Raw genomic sequence first — 16,809 nt, forward strand, 5'->3', positions numbered from 1 at the left:
CATCTTGTAGACTAGGCTGGCCTTGAACTCACAGATAGATTTGCCTGCCTCTGCCCCCCAAGTACTGGGATTGAAGGTGTGAGCTTTAAAAAAAGAAGTTGTAATTGACATCCTGTGTTTTCAGCTGTTTCACTCATTTCTTTTGGTAAGGCTGCTGGGGATCCAGCTCAGTGCCCTGAACATGGGAGAAGACTACAAGCTCTAGTACTGAGCTTGGTCCTTAGCCCTTGCTTATTCTACGGGGTGTCTCAGTACATAACCCGAGCAGGACTTGAACACTCTATCCTCCTGCCTCAAAAGTGCCACAGCACTGACGTAGGCCATTAAGGCTGGATGTACCATTTTTTATTTTGAGTAAAGAAATTTTGACTTTGAGGTTTTTCTTTTCAAGGATAGTCTAAATTTGTTTGAGTTTTCTTCTAGGAGGGAATCCCATGGCTGTTGTCAGCAAACAAGTAAATATGGAACTGGCCAAGATCAAGCAAAAATGCCCACTTTATGAAGCCAATGGACAAGCTGTAAGTTGATGACAAACAGAGCTTTTCAAAATTTCTTTTATTGATTTGGAAATAATTTCAGGGGGACTCTGTTACTGAGCATGACGTGAATACACAGATTGAAACAGTTGGCATTTTCCTGGCTGTTTTCTTAATTCTGAGCTATAGAGGAAGGGATGATGTGCAAACTTACATGTCTGCTTAGGCATTGTCTATAAGTGTTTACTGAAGGTTGGCCATGCACTTAATTGGCCCTGGCTACTTGTTTCAAGAGACTGTGGAGTTAAACTTAACTCTTCATACTTTTGTTCTGTGCCTCCATTGTGTGCTTCAGCTCTGTGTGCTCTGTCGCCTCACTTTGTGTGTACAGTTAGATGGGGGCTTCTGACAGAGCAGTGAGCAGCCAGATGGTGAGAATTGCCCAGAAGTAGAGGGTAGTTAAGGCCTAGGAGCTTCTTGTCCTTGGTGTGAGAGTATCAGGAACCTGGTGATTGGTCTGAGAAGTGTCAGTGGGTAAGCCATGGTCAGGCAGGCTTAGGCTGCTCTGATAGTTCTGATTTTGCAGGCATGAGTAAAATTCGAAAGTTTGTGTTTAGCAGAAGTTTGACCAACTCCCCTGTCAGGATAACAGTCCATTGCCTGAGAGAGACTGTAAGTAAGCATACTGTTAACTATGGTTTAGTTATTGTTACCAAAGGTAAGACTCTCTACTCTTTGAGGTTTTTGTGATGATCTCAAGGAATATCCTTATTATCCTAGGTACCTTGGGTTTTTATGGCTTGATGTTCAGGAAATGCTTTGGGTCAGATCCACCAAAATGTCCAGATTTCTTTCCAGAGCTTAGGAGAAACACCTAACAAAATAAGCAGAGTGGAATGAGAGGTGGGATGTGGTAGAGGCTAACTTATTTGACATAAAATTGAGAACTGTTCTCTACTTCATTCTAATGTTACTTTTTTGGAAGTAACTCCCCTCTAATTTTTATTATGGAAATTAAATTAAAAATATTACAAAAGAAGAATACTATAATGAACTCCCATTTTCCAGTTTGTTTAATTTGTCCTGTTTCTGCTTTGGCGAGAGAGGATCTGAAGAATCTATCACCAGAAGCCTATCAGCAACACTAGGTTGAGGCAGATTTGCTGAGGGTTGGGTAGAACCAGCTCCTCCAGAAAGGTGTGTGGGAGTGGCTGGGGCAGTGTGAAAGGGGAGGGAGCACGTTTGTGAGGTGTAGGGTAAGACTTCAGCCTGGGGTTGTACATTGGGGCTGAGGAAGGTGAGTAGGTGCCAAGGTTTCTGAGAGAAGGATGAGCTCATCCTGGTGAGGCAAGAAGACAAGTTCCACTGTCGGGCTGCCTTGCTGTAGAGGTGCTGGGAGGAGAGTTTGGAGCAGGGAAGTGACAGGATGAGATAGGTGTTTGAGGGCAGTAGCAGGAAAGAGCCTGGTTGGGGTAAGGAAACAAGGCAGCAATAGTAAAGAGATACCCGGAGAAGTGCTTTAGTGTTAGACAAGCTTTTTTGTGACTGGCTCCTGAGCCTCCTACTTGAGCCACCCAAGTGCTGAGACAACAGGCCTGTGCTACACAGCACAGCTTAGCTGACATTTTTGTTTGCTATGTTTGGGATGCGACCCAGGCCCTCAGGCTTGTAGCAGTTGCTCTGTCATTGACCCTTAGTGCTCAGTGCTCTGCCTTTTGTGAGTTTGTTTGTTACTGGCACTTGATTTTTATGTAACACATGGTTTTTAAACCTGTGTTCTAAAATAGAATACCTACTAGCAAGTTCTCCCTAAGCCTGGTCACCAATCTCTCCTGTCACAGTATAGGATAAGATAAACAGCTTGCATAAGGGCACAAGTATGTGCTGCCGTCTTATAGAAGGTTGCTTATTATGTTCCAACTTCAGCTCCCTATCTGAGAACCAGTCCTTTTGGTGAGCATTTGATAGTTTAAACAAGAGATATGGGAGTTTTTTTGGACCCAATTTTGTGTTTTTTTTTTAGATTTTTTTTATTTTATGTGTAGGGGTGTTTGTATGTATGTCTATGCACACAGTGTGTTTCTGTTGCCCATGGAGGTCAGAAGAGGGTGTTGGATCCCCTCTTATTGTAATTACAGATGGTTGTGAACTACCACCTGGGTTCTTCACAAAAAAAGCAACAAGTGCTCTTAACTTCTGAGCCATCTCTCCAGCCCAGGGTGTGTTTTTTTCCCCCTCAGTCAATGTATTTGTATTTGGTGCTATACCCAAGTGATGATTCTTTAGGCATTTTAGTTTTGGAAAGAGCTTTTCTTCCTTTTGCCTTATAGAAGAAGCCAGGTTAATGTCTCTTTTCTGACCAGTGGTATATAGTTCAGTGAGAATGTGGAACTGTTGACTTGTAGACTAGCTTTTCACTTAAAGGACAGATACAGGGAGCCTTGTTTATATGCTTATAAATACAAATGAGGGCTTTGTGGTTTTAGAAATATAAAGAATTAAGTGAGTAGTAGTTATTTTCTCATTTTGCAGAATGGAAAACTGTGACTCCCTTTATTTCCCTAAAGCCACTGTGGTCAATACCTGAGAAGCAGTTTGTTGCTTGGAGTTCTAGCTCAGATTCCCATGCTTGTTCTGTACACCTGACTGATTTCTCAGGAAGATGATAGACGGGGCAGGGCAAGGGTGTGCAGCACCATGATCGCCTGTGTGGTTATTTCTGCTTTAAAATAGCTCCCTTAGGCTGTGAGTGGTAGCACACACCTTTAATCCTGGCACTCAGAGCCAGGTAGATCTATGAGTTCAAGCCAGGTTTACATAGCAAGTTTCAGGACAGACAAGGCTACATAATAGAAAGACCCTGTCTCTAAACAAAACAAAAACCTAAAATAGTTTTCCTCAGAGCCAGCAAAGCCCACCTAGAGTAGAGATTACTCAGCCATTGAGATTCCTAGATTTTAAGAAATCCCATTTCTTAAAAATGAGATTCTATGTTCTTTGTGTACAACTTCAATCAAAATTGGCCCAGCACAGTGTCAGTCCTGTAATTCCAGCTGCTTCAGAGGCTGAGACAGAAAGATCCTAAGTTCAAGACCAGTCTAGGCAATTGAAGTAGATCCTGTCTCAAAATTAAAGGACAGGGATGTATTTAGCCCAATGGTCTAGAGTTCAGTCCTTAGTACCACAAAGGAGGGTAACAATTTGATGGTTCTGTTGCTAGTACATAGAGACTAATTCTACCATGTTCTATAAGGCAGGAAATACTCAAAGTTATGGATATCACCGGACATGGTGGCACATGCCTTTAATCCCAGCACTTAAGGGGCAGATTCAGGTGGAACTTTGTGAGTTTAAGTCCAGCCTGGTGTACAGAACAAGTTCCAGGACAGCCAGGACTGCAAAGAGAAACTCTATCTTGAAAAACCAAAATTTAAGAGAGAGGGGTGGGGGGAGGAGGGCGTTATGGATATCACAGGCAGTGTTTGCTTAAGGACACAGCTCCATACCCAGCCACTTTTTGCTATAAGAAGAAAAAGTAATAGGTGGTGTTTGTTACTATTTTTTGTATCTGTGTGTGTACATGTCTGGGGTGTGAGTGTACATAAGAGGTTGGTGTTGTCTCCCTCTCACTCTCCACCTTATTTTTGAGACAGGATCTCTCCCAGAACCTGGAGCTCACTGACTGAGCTGTTTTAGCTGGCCAGCAAGCCCTAGGGATTGTCCTGTCTCTGCCTCCCCTGAACTGGATTATGTTTTTATGTGAATTCTGGGAATATGAACTCAGGTCCTCCATTTGTGTGACAGGCACTTTCCAAACTTAAGCAGCTTATCTCCCTAGCACCTGTTAAACTATTAAAACATAATGACAATGATCTCTAAGCTAGCTCACTATTCTCTGTGGTCCTACATGGGCAGCTAGACTGTTGAGCTTCTGTGTTTGCCTTGACAGTGAAAGTTTTAATTGTTGGATATATAAAATAGAGCATTTGTAATTGGCCTTTTAACAATGAATTCAATATCTTAATGCATTACAAACACATTTGGGTTTTCCCTGAGCAATACTGGTTTGCCAGTGACACGTATGCTGTTTACCATCTTCCATATACTCATTTCCAATTGAAATGTTAAAATTAATGGAGAACAGCCCAACTTCAGCACTTCCCCCTGGTTGCACTGGCAACATTAGCATCACTGTAATTGCTCACCTGGGCAGAAATGGATGGGCCTGGTTGCTGACTGCCTCACATAATCTCATAGCTGAGCTTTGGGTCTAAGTGGGTACTGGGCATACAGTCTTGTTATCTGGTGTCAGTCAGATGTGGCAGTACTCCTTTGGTTTGAGTTTTATTTGTTTGATTTTGTTGTTACTGTTCTGTGTTTTCTGTTCTTTGAGTTTTGTTTTTGTTAATCGCTGCTTTTTCACCACCACACCCCCTGCCTTTTTTAAATTACCCCACCCCCTGGCCATTTCTATGCCTTGACTTTCCCATTTTGGTCTCTGTACAGTCTGTTCCTTATTTCTCCAGCGGTTGCAGCTTCTAAGCTAACAGAATGCTTCTGTCATGCTGTGTGTTTAAAGCCTTGATTTTACTGCTGTCATACAAAACTAAACTTGACGTGGCTGTTGGGCTGTTATTTACAGTTTATTTCTCCCTCTGCTGCACTGGTTAAAAGGACACTGTCAAGGTATTTTTTCATAATTTTTCAAATCATTTTCTTCACTGTTTACAGTAACCCATTAAAAGCTTAACACTTAAATCTTTTCCTTTCAATGATCCTCTCCATCACACATTCACACTGGTTTGTTGTTGTAGAGTTGCGCCTATATGTTGGGATGGTGCTGTTTGAGTTTTTGTCATTGAAAGCGCATGTAAAACATCAGTTTTTTTTGTGGGGAGTGTGGGTGGGAAAGGGGGAAGTGTAATGAATGAAGCAGGCTGCTCAGAAATATAGAGGGAAGAAACAAAAGGTCAATTTGGTCCCTCTAACCTTGACAGTGTCCCTTTAAATATTTCTCTACCACCACCCTAGACCCAGTTACTGAACCTGAGTGCTGGGTATCTCTCAGTATGAACTTTCTTATGTGACTGTCACCCTAACTGCAAAGATTAAAGCTTGTCTGAAGCAAGCCATCCAGTTGGCACTAGAAGAGCTTTAATCTGTCCCATTTGCGTTCTCGTGTTTTGGCACATTCCGCCCCATAGTAGAGGCATATGTGGTCTAGTCCCTCTTGCTTGAGCATCCTCTTGTGAGGCATTTTTAGAAAACTGCATAGAAACTTCCAGGAAAAGCCGTCTTGCAGTTGACATTGCACAGCTATGTAGAGTTTGTATTGAAGTGTGATTGTCTCTTTTTTTGGAAGGAGAGCTAACTTGAGTACTAGAACCATCTTCTGTAGCACATTGCAGGGTTGCACTGGGAATAGCAAGTTCTTGGGCAGGACTTCATTTTGAGTTACTCTGTACATGACCATCACATCTCTGAGAAAAAGTAACTGATGAGAATGTGAATGAAATTCATGGCAAGAAGGTTTCTGAACAGCTCTAATAGGTGTAGTCAGAGCAAGCAGAACCATCACCAAGAGCTCTTCTTTCACTGTGGAAATGGGTCGACCAGATAACTCTGATCACCAGCCCCTGCAATTACAGTAATTCATGTGACACCAAGCATCTAAAGTCTGGTTCTCTGCCTCATTTCTCTACATAGATTACTGGAGTTTAGATTTCTTTTAGTCTGGAAGTAGTTAATTCTCTGTGAGAGCCTCCACTGTCCTTGAGGCATTAAGCATGACTGATTGTCACTTGTATCTATTGTGTTCACGGATCCAAAGCAGGCTGCTTCGGCCCTCTTCCCTTTCTCTTTTAGTAAAGGTTATCCTGTTTTGACAGGTCATCTTTGCCACACCAGTGGCCAATCTCGTGGGGTTACCTGTGAGGGGTATTGTCTAGTGCTTCCCTCCTCCGTGTACTTGTAAGTGCAAAGTGGAAATGTTTGCACTGAAAGTGGCCTCTTACATGGTGATCTTGTCAGTAGCCACTTCCTACCAAACACCTCAGGCGTGGTGTTTACTGGAGCTTGTTTTAATGCTTTGTTTTCTCGTTCCCTACTTTAGGTTGATTGCAAAGTCTGTATTTTAAATCCCATTTTCCAACTCGTGCCCAACCCTGGCAAAAGATGCTTATCTTAGACATGCTTTGTTGTTTCTCACTGTTGCCGTGAATCCAGCAGTGGACTGAAGTGCAGATAGAATACTTTGAGCAAAGCTGAGATACAGCAGAGGAATGAGGAACTGATGCTCTCAGTAGACCGCACAGAATAGTCTAGGTCAGCCGGAGGGCTGCGTCGGAGTTGCTCCCTTCCTCTACCACAGCAACTTCTGGTAACTCAGTTATTCCTAGTCTAAGAGCTTTGACATTCAACTCTGAAGATGAGAATCCATTATTACTATGTAAAAGAGTAAGGTGCTCATGTGTTATTGTTAATGCCATGAATTTGACTTCTCCGTTTCCTACTGTCCCTTGAAATTCTTTCATCTTTGAACAAAACAGATAACTTGAGCCTCTTCTTCTCATTTGGCTCTTATTTTGGAAGGTCTTCAGGTGTATGATCATAGTCTTTGTCCTCTGGGACTTTTCTAGTGTGTCCTTGCATGTCAGCCCAGCGCAGTGTACCTGTGCTTCATGGAACTGCAGCTAGTGCCAGTGCAGGTCTTGTGGCTGTTACTATAGGTTGAGTCCTTGCTCTGAGGGAACAAGTGGGAGAGAGGGAAATATTTCAGGCCTGAAACATTTCATATCTCATTTAAATGGATTTAACCACTTCATAGAAAAAGTCAAACCATTGTCCTCAAAGGTTTTCCTTTGAAATACATATTTTGGCCTCTTAAACTGTAGAACATTTTTGTGTGTTCATGAATGACTGGGAGTAGTTTGATAAGGATCAACTCTGCTATACTTCATATTTTCAGGTTCCAAAAGAGAAAGATGAAATGGTAGAACAAGAATTTAACCGGTTGCTAGAAGCCACTTCTTACCTTAGTCACCAGCTAGACTTCAACGTCCTCAATAATAAACCTGTATCCCTTGGCCAGGCATTGGAGGTTGTCATTCAGTAAGTATTTAGAAACTGTTTATCATACTGTGAATTCCATTTTACAGATTGCTATTTATTCTTTAAGTTTTTCATAAGTCTTATTTGAGCTAATTTTTACATATATTTATATGAATGCTTAAATTCCAAAGTCAGAGTTGGAGAGATGGCTTAGTGGTTAAGAGCACTGGCTGCCCCTTCAAACCATCTGGGTTCAGTTCCTAGCACCCATGTGGCAGCTCATAACAGTCTGTCACTCTAGTACCAGAGGATATGACACTCCATTGCTTCCTGCCTCTGCAGGTACATGAAACACTCACAAAATAAAAATAAATTTTAAAAAATAAAATGAATTCCAAAATAAAACATTTAAAATAATTTTTAAAATAATTATAGAATCCCCAAAACCAGTTTCAGGTCTAAAATGCGTGTTATTTATCTCATAGGTCAGGAAACCAATAATCAGCTAACTCTCTTGTCTGAACATTAGACAGTCAGTGGGCTTTGGTCCTCAGGTGTTTGGCTGGGCGCATGTTTTGTGCTATAGAGCTGGCTGGGTCACTTGCGTTGTCTTTACAGGCTACAGGAGAAGCATGTCAAAGATGAACAGATTGAACACTGGAAGAAGATAGTGAAAACGCAGGAGGAGTTGAAAGAGCTTCTTAATAAGGTAGAGCTCTGCATTCATGGTTCCTATAGCCAAAAGGTGAAAACAAGGGTACTCCTTCCACTTAGGAATGTTCAAGGCCTTTCTGGAGTTTTTCTCCATGGAGAAGCATGGCCCAGCTGTCCCCCATACGTACCCTCCCTAACTACAGTTGGTTGTCAGCACTTCTACTGAGGTCTACGGTTAGAGCAAGATCAGCTGTACTGGAACCAAGTACCCATTGATGAAGAAGAAGTCAGCTCATTCATTGTCATAATTATTTCTCTCGAAATGCCAACATTTATTTCCACTTCCATTCCCTAACTGAGTTTTCTGTCATCACTTTCTGAGTTCCAGGTACCAGATAATTCAGATACAGTCGTAGTTTTCTGATCCTACCAACTGTAAAAGATGTCAGCTTAGGGAGAAATGATTCATCGCGGGGGGGGGGGGGACGACACCTCACTCTTGTTAAGCTTCCTGTCACACTAGGAGCTCCAGCCCACCTCTGTATGGACTGTGGCAAGGAATGAAGAGTGGTTGAGAATTGAGAGTTAGCAGACATCAGTGGGCCAGACTTCAACACCCTGTTGGTACCTGAAAAAAACTAACATTAGGAATGAATCACATAAAGTTCTTTGTGTGATGATTTGACCTTTTACATGTTTAAAAGAAGGGAATAGGGGGCCGGAGTGGTGGCTCAGTGGTTAAAAGCACTGACTGGTCTTCCAAAGAACCCAGGTTCAATTCCCAGCACTCGTGTGGCAGCTCAAGACTGTTAGTAACTCCAGTTACAGGGGTTCTAATGCCTTCACATAGATATACATGCAGGCAGACACTAGTGCACATAAAATAAAAGTAAACTTAAAAAAGGAACAAAGCTGGGCATAGTGATGAACCTATGCTATTTCAACACCTAGGAGGCTAAGGCAAGAGGGATTGTGAGTTTAAGCCGTGGGCTACCTAGTGAGTTCTTGTCTCCAAAACAAAACAATGACAACTGTTTTCCCAAAATAAACTTAAATTGATGGTAGATTGTTTTAGTATTTTTTTCTTAAGTGGAATACTCTTTTTCCCTCTCTGTTATTTTGTAAGACAGGAATTTTAGTTATCTGATAGTGTTGTGGAAACCTCTGTTAAACTTTTTCCCTACAAATAGCATGATACAGAACGAGGTATTCAGAAATTCCAAGGATCTTTTATAACATTGTATAGGGAGAGACAATGCCAAGGGCATGTGTATTTTGGAAATAGATTACACTGCTATCTAACCTGAAAAAAAATTGTCTACCTATCTATCTATGAGACAGATTTCTCTGTAGCTCTGGCTTACCTGGGAACTCTATAAACTAGGCTCACCTTGAACTCACAGAGATCTGCCTGCCTCTGCCTCCCAAGTGCTGGGATTAAAGGCGTGTGCCACCACCGACTGGCTAAAATGAAATTTTTTTACTTTCCATCTTAGATGGTAAATTTGAAGGAGAAAATTAAAGAACTCCATCAACAATACAAAGAAGCATCCGAAGTGAAGCCGCCCAGAGATATTACAGCGGAGTTCTTAGTGAAAAGCAAGCACAGGGACCTGACTGCCCTCTGCAAGGTCAGTGCCACTATGCCCTGAAAAGAAGTATAGAGGTGGTAACACCGAGAAAAGACAAAGCTGTAGTCCATGGCAGTGTGCTATGTAGAAGATGGTTAGGTACCTAAAGAGCCATGGAGAGTTAATTCCTCAGTATGGGGTGAGATTGCTATTTCCTTCACAATTGTTACCCTGACATGTGGATTTGAAGTCACACTGTGGTTTCGTATCTCACACAGTGTCCCCAGCCCCTTGACCTTTGTAGTGACCTCATCTACAGTGTGGTATTGGTGATAAGTAGCTTGGAGAATCCTTGTGAGACTTAACGAACTGTTTGTAAGGAATCCTACACCAGGGCCACGAGAGGAGCTGACAGCATGGTAGCTTGTGCGATTTTGCTTGCCTGTTGGGAGCACTCCAGTGTGTTTACCATTTTCCTCCTGCCCCATTTTATCCCAGATTCATAGCTTGTTTACAGGATTAAAAACAACAACAACAAAACCCCTGAGGTTTGACCCAGCTTTCAGTTGAATCAGTCACACCTTGTGTATGTGGTCTGAGCAGGAAATGCATCACATCTAAACAAGGTAAATATGTGACCCTGAGGCTAAATCACATTTGTTTGTTTGCTTATTTATTTCTGTTAGGAATATGATGAATTAGCTGAAACACAAGGAAAGCTAGAGGAAAAACTTCAAGAATTGGAAGCAAATCCCCCAAGGTAAGGAAAGGAAACCAGACATGAAGAACAACAGCTTCTCTCCCCTCTCTCCCTCTCTCCCTCTCTCCCTCTCTCTCTCTCTCTCTCTCTCTCTCTCTCTCTCATGTTCATTTTGGAAGGAAGGTGACAAAACAATGAGGTTTTATTACGGGTGTTTGATGTGATGAAGGGAACATGTTTACGGATACAGGGCTGTGATTGGACTTGTGTCAAGATGCCTCTGTCTAAAATTAACCCTTCTCTACAAAACCTGGTATTGAGATAAAGCTTTCCTGGATGGAAATTGTCCTTGGGTGTGATTTTAAGAAAAGTTACTATTTTACACTCAAAAGATTCAGGAGACTAGAACTTTATTTCTACTGGGGTTCAGGCAGTGCTGACGTGCTCTCTGAGCATCAGGGACAGAGCAGTTAGTAATACAAGGGAGAGCCTGTTCGGTGACTTACATATAAGGCACAGTCCCAGCCCCCAGCTTAGAGTCCAGATTGGCTGAGACCATCCACGTGAACTCATGGAGACTAGCAGAGATGTCTTTTTAAAACTCTACTCCCTTATTTTTTCAGTGATGTATATCTCTCATCAAGAGACAGACAGATACTTGACTGGCATTTTGCAAATCTTGAATTTGCCAACGCCACACCTCTTTCTACCCTCTCTCTTAAACATTGGGATCAGGTAAGAGCTCTTGATCATTTATTGAGTTGCACATATTTGAGGACTACTCTGTGTGTGTGTGTGTGTGTGTGTGTGTGTGTGTGTGTGCTCGTAGACAGCTTCAGTAGGAACTAGTATTTCCTCATAGTGAAATCCACATATCTTGAGCAAGCAGCTTGATTAGCCAAGCTTGCTTTGTCATGATCTACCACCATAGTTAGGATAGAGAACATTTTAGCGTGGAGTTGTAGTCCACTCCTGTCATCCCAGTGCTTTAGAGGCTAGGCCAGAAAAATTAATAAGTTCAAGGTCAGCATGGCCTACACAGTGAGGGCTTAGTCTTTAAGAAACCAAAACAAAAGAAACATTCATCATCCTGAAAAGTTTTCTTCTGCCCTTTTGCACATAATCCCTCTTCCCAATCCTGCTTCAGCTTGTTCTGTGGTTTCATTGTATGTTGTCTTTGTGTGGTTGACTCGACTTGAGGTAGTGTATCACTCTTTTTTTTTTTTAATTACAATTCCATTGTAGAGATAAACACAGATTGTTAAATCATCACTGGTGCACTGATGGGGTTATGTGTTATGTTTGTCTTTGGGGTACTATTAGTGAAGGTGCTCTTAATATTAAGAGTGAGCTGGGTGGTGGTGGCACACGCCTTTAATCCCAGCACTAGGGAGTCAGGCCAATCTCTGTGAGTTTGAGGCTAGCCTGGCTACAAAGTGAGTTCCAGGATAGCCAGGGCTACACAGAATAATAGAGAAACCCTGTCTTGAAAAACTGGAAAGAAGAAAGAAAAAAAAAGGTAAATGGATCTGCTTTTGTGCTTTCTGGTTGCCTGTGTGTGTCTCTTTGGATGGCCTGGACTTGGTAGTAGAGTATTGTGCTAATAATTATCTAGGAATGATTAAAAACTTCTTCCTGGAGATTAAAAACAGATCAGTCAGTAGTTTTTACTTAAGCTTAGTAACTGTTTAATTGTGGTCTTAAAACACTGTTTGGGGCTGGAGAGGTGGCTCAGCAGTTAAGAGCACAGCTGCTCTTACAGAGGACCTGGGATTTGATTGCTAGCACCCACGTGGCAGTTGTGGGTCACTCTGGTCCCAGGGTATCCAACACCCTCTTCTGGCTTCTGCAGACACTGCGTGTGTATGGCACATAAGCTACATGTAGGTAACACCCATGTGCATAAAAACTTTTAAAATTGACTAGTCTACAAGCTTGTGCTCTTCAACACTATCATATAGAATTCAGTACAAATGACATAGCGTAAATTTTATTTAAAAAATATGGTAATAGACCTTTTTTTTGTCCTTGTTAGGATGATGACTTTGAGTTTACTGGCAGTCACCTGACAGTAAGGAATGGCTACTCATGTGTGCCTGTGGCTTTAGCTGAAGGCTTGGACATTAAACTGAATACAGCAGTGCGACAGGTTCGCTACACAGCCTCAGGTATGTGTCTGGACTGTAGGAAGGTAGAGAGAGCACTTTTCCCTGAAACAAGACTAGTTTTTTACAACTTTTTTTTTTGTAACTTGATTGCATGGCCCATGAATTGTAAACTTTGGTAAATAAGGTGGCAGAGTGACAGAAACTGCAATATCGTCTTCATTCTGTCTCTCCAGAAAGTGGGCCTGGATTAGCTATCATACTTAAGACATGCCATACATATTCTCAGAGAATTCATAATTATATTTATAATGAATTGATCAAAAAAGATAGATGTATATATAGGTGTATGAGTATTCATATAAAAACATACTAGGGCTAATCTGCCACCCCATTCTTTTGTGGAGTGTATTCTATGTTTTTATTCTCATTGTTAATAAATTTGTATTACTATTTAAAAAACATTAGGTAAAATAATAGTGATATAATTCTGATGTTAACTTAGAGGTCAAGTAGTGTCTCCAGTGTGAGGGTTTATGCCACAGTCTTCAAGTTGTCACCCTTAGTGAGCAGGTGACCACTTTAGTTCAGTATATTGCTAGTGTAGGATGGGGCCATCAAGATTTTCTTATTGACTGAGGGTTTAAATCCTGGCAGCCTTAGGCTCACTTCTGTTTTCCTGTCTGAAAAATTAAATAGCACGTTAATCCTGTTGGCCTCCATGATCAGTTCCTCATTGAGTCCATCCTCGTCGCCATTTAAGTTTCCTGCTTTCTCTAGGATGTGAAGTGATTGCTGTGAATACGCGCTCCACAAGTCAAACCTTTATCTATAAGTGTGATGCGGTTCTCTGTACCCTTCCCCTGGGAGTGCTGAAGCAGCAGCCACCAGCTGTTCAGTTTGTGCCACCTCTTCCAGAGTGGAAAACATCCGCAGTCCAAAGGATGGGGTTCGGCAACCTCAACAAGGTGATGTGCTCTCCCCTTTCTGTCAGTGTTCAACAGCATCAGTGAGGAATGGGGTCGGCATATAGCCATGTTTGCCTGTGATCCTCAGCCTGTGATTCCAGGCCAGAAGCCTGGTAGTTCATATAACTCAGTACCTGGTTCTATAATATAGCATTCAGGTACTTATTCTTGTTATAAACCTGCTGAAGGTCACAAATCCATCAGAACTAATGTAATGGGGATTTCTCTTTGGCACTGAAAGTGGATTAGGGGCTGGAGAGATGGCTCAGTGGTTAAGAGCACTGGCTGCTCTTCCAGAGGTCCTGAGTTCGATTCCCAGCAACCACATGGTGGCTGACAACCATCTGTACTGAGATCTGGCACCCTCCTCTGGTGTGCGGGCATACGTGGAGGCAGAATGTTGTATACTTAATAAATATATCTTTAAAAAAAAAGAAAAAATGAAAGTGGATTAGGAGTGGTTAATAAGTCTAAGAATGATCTGAAAGGTCACAGCAATGCTTACAGAACGCCATCTCTCTGAGGCTAGCTCATATGCTTCCTTTCTGTGGTAGGTGGTGTTGTGTTTTGACCGGGTATTCTGGGATCCAAGCGTCAATTTGTTCGGGCATGTTGGCAGTACGACTGCTAGCAGGGGCGAGCTCTTCCTTTTCTGGAACCTATATAAAGGTAACTGTTTGCTAGTGGGTTTTTTTTTTTTTTTTTTTGATTTTTCGAGACAGGGTTTCTCCGTAGCTTTTGGTTCCTGTCCTGGAACTAGCTCTTGTAGACCAGGCTGCCCTCGAACTCACAGAGATCCGCCTGCCTCTGCCTCCCGAGTGCTGGGATTAAAGGCGTGCGCCACCACCGCCCGGCAATGGAGACTTATACAGTCCAGAGGTGTTGAATCCGTAACTCTGATGAGGGAATTGAACTTGGGACCTCTGGAAGTGCAGTCAGTGCTCTTACCCTCTGAGCCATCTCTCCAGCCCCTGGGTTGTTTTCTTAATATTACTCTTTTATAGAAAAAGAGAATTAGGAATATTGGGAGGTTTTTTTTTTTAATTTTTAAAACATTTTTATGTGCATTGGTGTGAAAGTGTCCAGTCCCCTGGAATTGGAGTCACAGACAGTAGTGAGCTGCCGTGTGGGTGCAGGGAATTGAACCTAGGTCCTCTGCAAGAGCAGCCAGTGCTCTTAACCACTGAGCCATCTCTCTCCAGCCCCAGGAGTCTTCTTATATATCTGCCTTATTTTTTTTTCCTTAACTGAAATTCCAAAAAAAAAAAAAAAAATCCCTTCAAAGTGTTTTGAAGAAAACATGTAAAAATGAAGAAGCATCGCACCCAACAGCACAGGCCAGGGACTGTTAAAAATGTGTTTATGTTTCTATCTCCCATATTATTACTTTATTAATCAGTTAACTAAAGCACTAAGTAAGTGTATTTAATTCCCAGTGAAGAACAAACAGGTAGTTCCCATGCAGCAAGCAGTTGTGCATGTTTCTGACCCAGTGTCATTCTGTACCTGATACAGAGGCAGTCATGCACTGAGGTGGTGCTATGTTTTTTCCCCCCATTCTATCCAGGCTGTCTGGTTCTCACAGCACCAGCCTGATGGTATTCCTCTCTGCCCCAGCATTCTTTATCCACCACCCATGACCTTGTCCAGGCCACTATTACCTCCCATAGCTGTTGCTAATGATTACTGATATTCCTACTTCTGTTAATTGCTTTGCATTTGTTGATTACTTTGTATTGCAAGAGGGAAACAGATTTGCCAAAGCTACTAAGCCCTTCATAATATTGCCCTTCCCATCTTCCCCATCTACCCTGTTCCCAGCTCTGTTGTTCAGAGCATCTTTGTGCATCTCTTCACGGTCTGGCTTGCTTTGTTCAGTCCTCACAGCTTGGCCTGAATGTATTTGGAAGAGGCCTTTAAGGCACACATTCCTATTGCCTAGAATCTGAACTAAACCCCTGTATTCTCTTAACTATATCCTGTACTGTCACAGCTTTATCAGAGGTCACGATTCTATGTATGCATGGTTATTTACCTGCTAACTCTAGTATAATTTGTATCTTTCATACCCCCAGGAACCACGTAGCCCTGGGGCTATCATGCAAGCTTATTATATAATCACCAAATGGATGACTAAGGGTAGTAATAGGTATGAAGGGTCTGAGCTAGGTAGAAGAGATGTTGGCCTAGCTGTGGAAGCACCTTAAGTGGCCAGGACTAAGAATTCTGTACCTAAATACAGAAATGTTAGTTTCCTTTTGACTCCTAGAAGTCATAAGCCGTGGAGTGCCCATTGGTCAGTTTCTGGGGACAGAGTTCAGAAAAATGGCTTGTTTCCAGCTCTGTGTGGTACTACTACATGTCTTATCAAGAACAAAGCAGGGCCTGACAAGACTGTTCTTTTAAGAAAACACTTTCAAGTAAAGTATGGGCAAACCCTGAAATTGTTCTTTTTGTTTCCTCAGCTCCAATACTATTGGCCCTGGTGGCAGGAGAAGCTGCTGGCATCATGGAGAACATTAGTGATGATGTGATTGTTGGCCGGTGCCTGGCCATTCTCAAAGGGATTTTTGGTAGCAGTGCAGTACCACAGGTATGTGAGTGAGTGGACAATTGAACTGAGGTTTGCCTTTAAAGTTTGCAGCTTATGTTCTTGATCAAGACATATTTGTCAGAATGGAGACATGTGCTGAGTTGACCTGAATTTTAACATTTGGAGCTTTAAGACATTCAGAGGACTCTATGACCTGACCTAAGAGAATTGTAGCTACTAGCTTTCTTTTGTATGTGGGGTCACATCACAAGCAGCTGAACTCTGAATACATTGGGGAGTTCTGTGAGGATTTCCTTGTAGCTTATTTTTCAAGCCAACTGCAATACGAAACCTAAGAACGTGAATTAATGCAGTGTGAATTTATGAAGAGCAAAGGTCAAGTGCTGCTTGTCCCAGAGGAAGCAATTTGATCTTCTTGTCTCCAAGTCCAAAGCAGTAGCATCCATCACCTCACTCCCTCACCTTGCCTTCTACGTGGGCTATGCCTACTTTTCAGCATTGGCTGATTTTTTCCTGCTATCAGTAATACTCATGGTTCTTCTCTCTAGCCCAAGGAGACTGTGGTGTCCCGCTGGCGTGCCGATCCCTGGGCCCGGGGCTCCTATTCATACGTGGCTGCAGGATCTTCTGGAAATGACTATGATTTAATGGCTCAGCCAATCACTCCTGGCCCCTCTATTCCAGGTGCCCCACAGGTGAGAAACTACAAAGAAATTTGTGCCTGGCCTATT

The 16,809-nt window shown here is 42.3% G+C and overlaps 1 protein-coding gene across 4 annotated transcripts in view; it reads left to right on the forward strand.

The window, feature by feature from the left end:
• Kdm1a (lysine demethylase 1A) overlaps positions 1-16,809 on the forward strand; it is a 51,338-nt gene that overhangs the window by 33,188 nt on the left and 1,341 nt on the right. For 2 of the 4 annotated variants that reach the window (XM_041652678.1, XM_041652680.1), the window contains 12 exons: positions 424-518; positions 5,151-5,162; positions 7,444-7,586; positions 8,145-8,235; positions 9,677-9,811; positions 10,438-10,511; positions 11,075-11,186; positions 12,487-12,619; positions 13,337-13,524; positions 14,079-14,193; positions 15,990-16,117; positions 16,627-16,773. In XM_041652678.1, the coding sequence (XP_041508612.1) occupies positions 424-518; positions 5,151-5,162; positions 7,444-7,586; positions 8,145-8,235; positions 9,677-9,811; positions 10,438-10,511; positions 11,075-11,186; positions 12,487-12,619; positions 13,337-13,524; positions 14,079-14,193; positions 15,990-16,117; positions 16,627-16,773 (1,373 nt within the window). The remainder of the gene's footprint in view (positions 1-423; positions 519-5,150; positions 5,163-7,443; positions 7,587-8,144; positions 8,236-9,676; positions 9,812-10,437; positions 10,512-11,074; positions 11,187-12,486; positions 12,620-13,336; positions 13,525-14,078; positions 14,194-15,989; positions 16,118-16,626; positions 16,774-16,809) is intronic. The other 2 variants (XM_041652679.1, XM_041652681.1) reach the window with 1 other exon arrangement.

This window comes from Microtus oregoni, unplaced genomic scaffold (assembly GCF_018167655.1).
Source record: "Microtus oregoni isolate MIOR12 unplaced genomic scaffold, Mior012 000005F_ref0000423, whole genome shotgun sequence".
Classification (NCBI taxonomy): Eukaryota; Metazoa; Chordata; class Mammalia; order Rodentia; family Cricetidae; genus Microtus; species Microtus oregoni.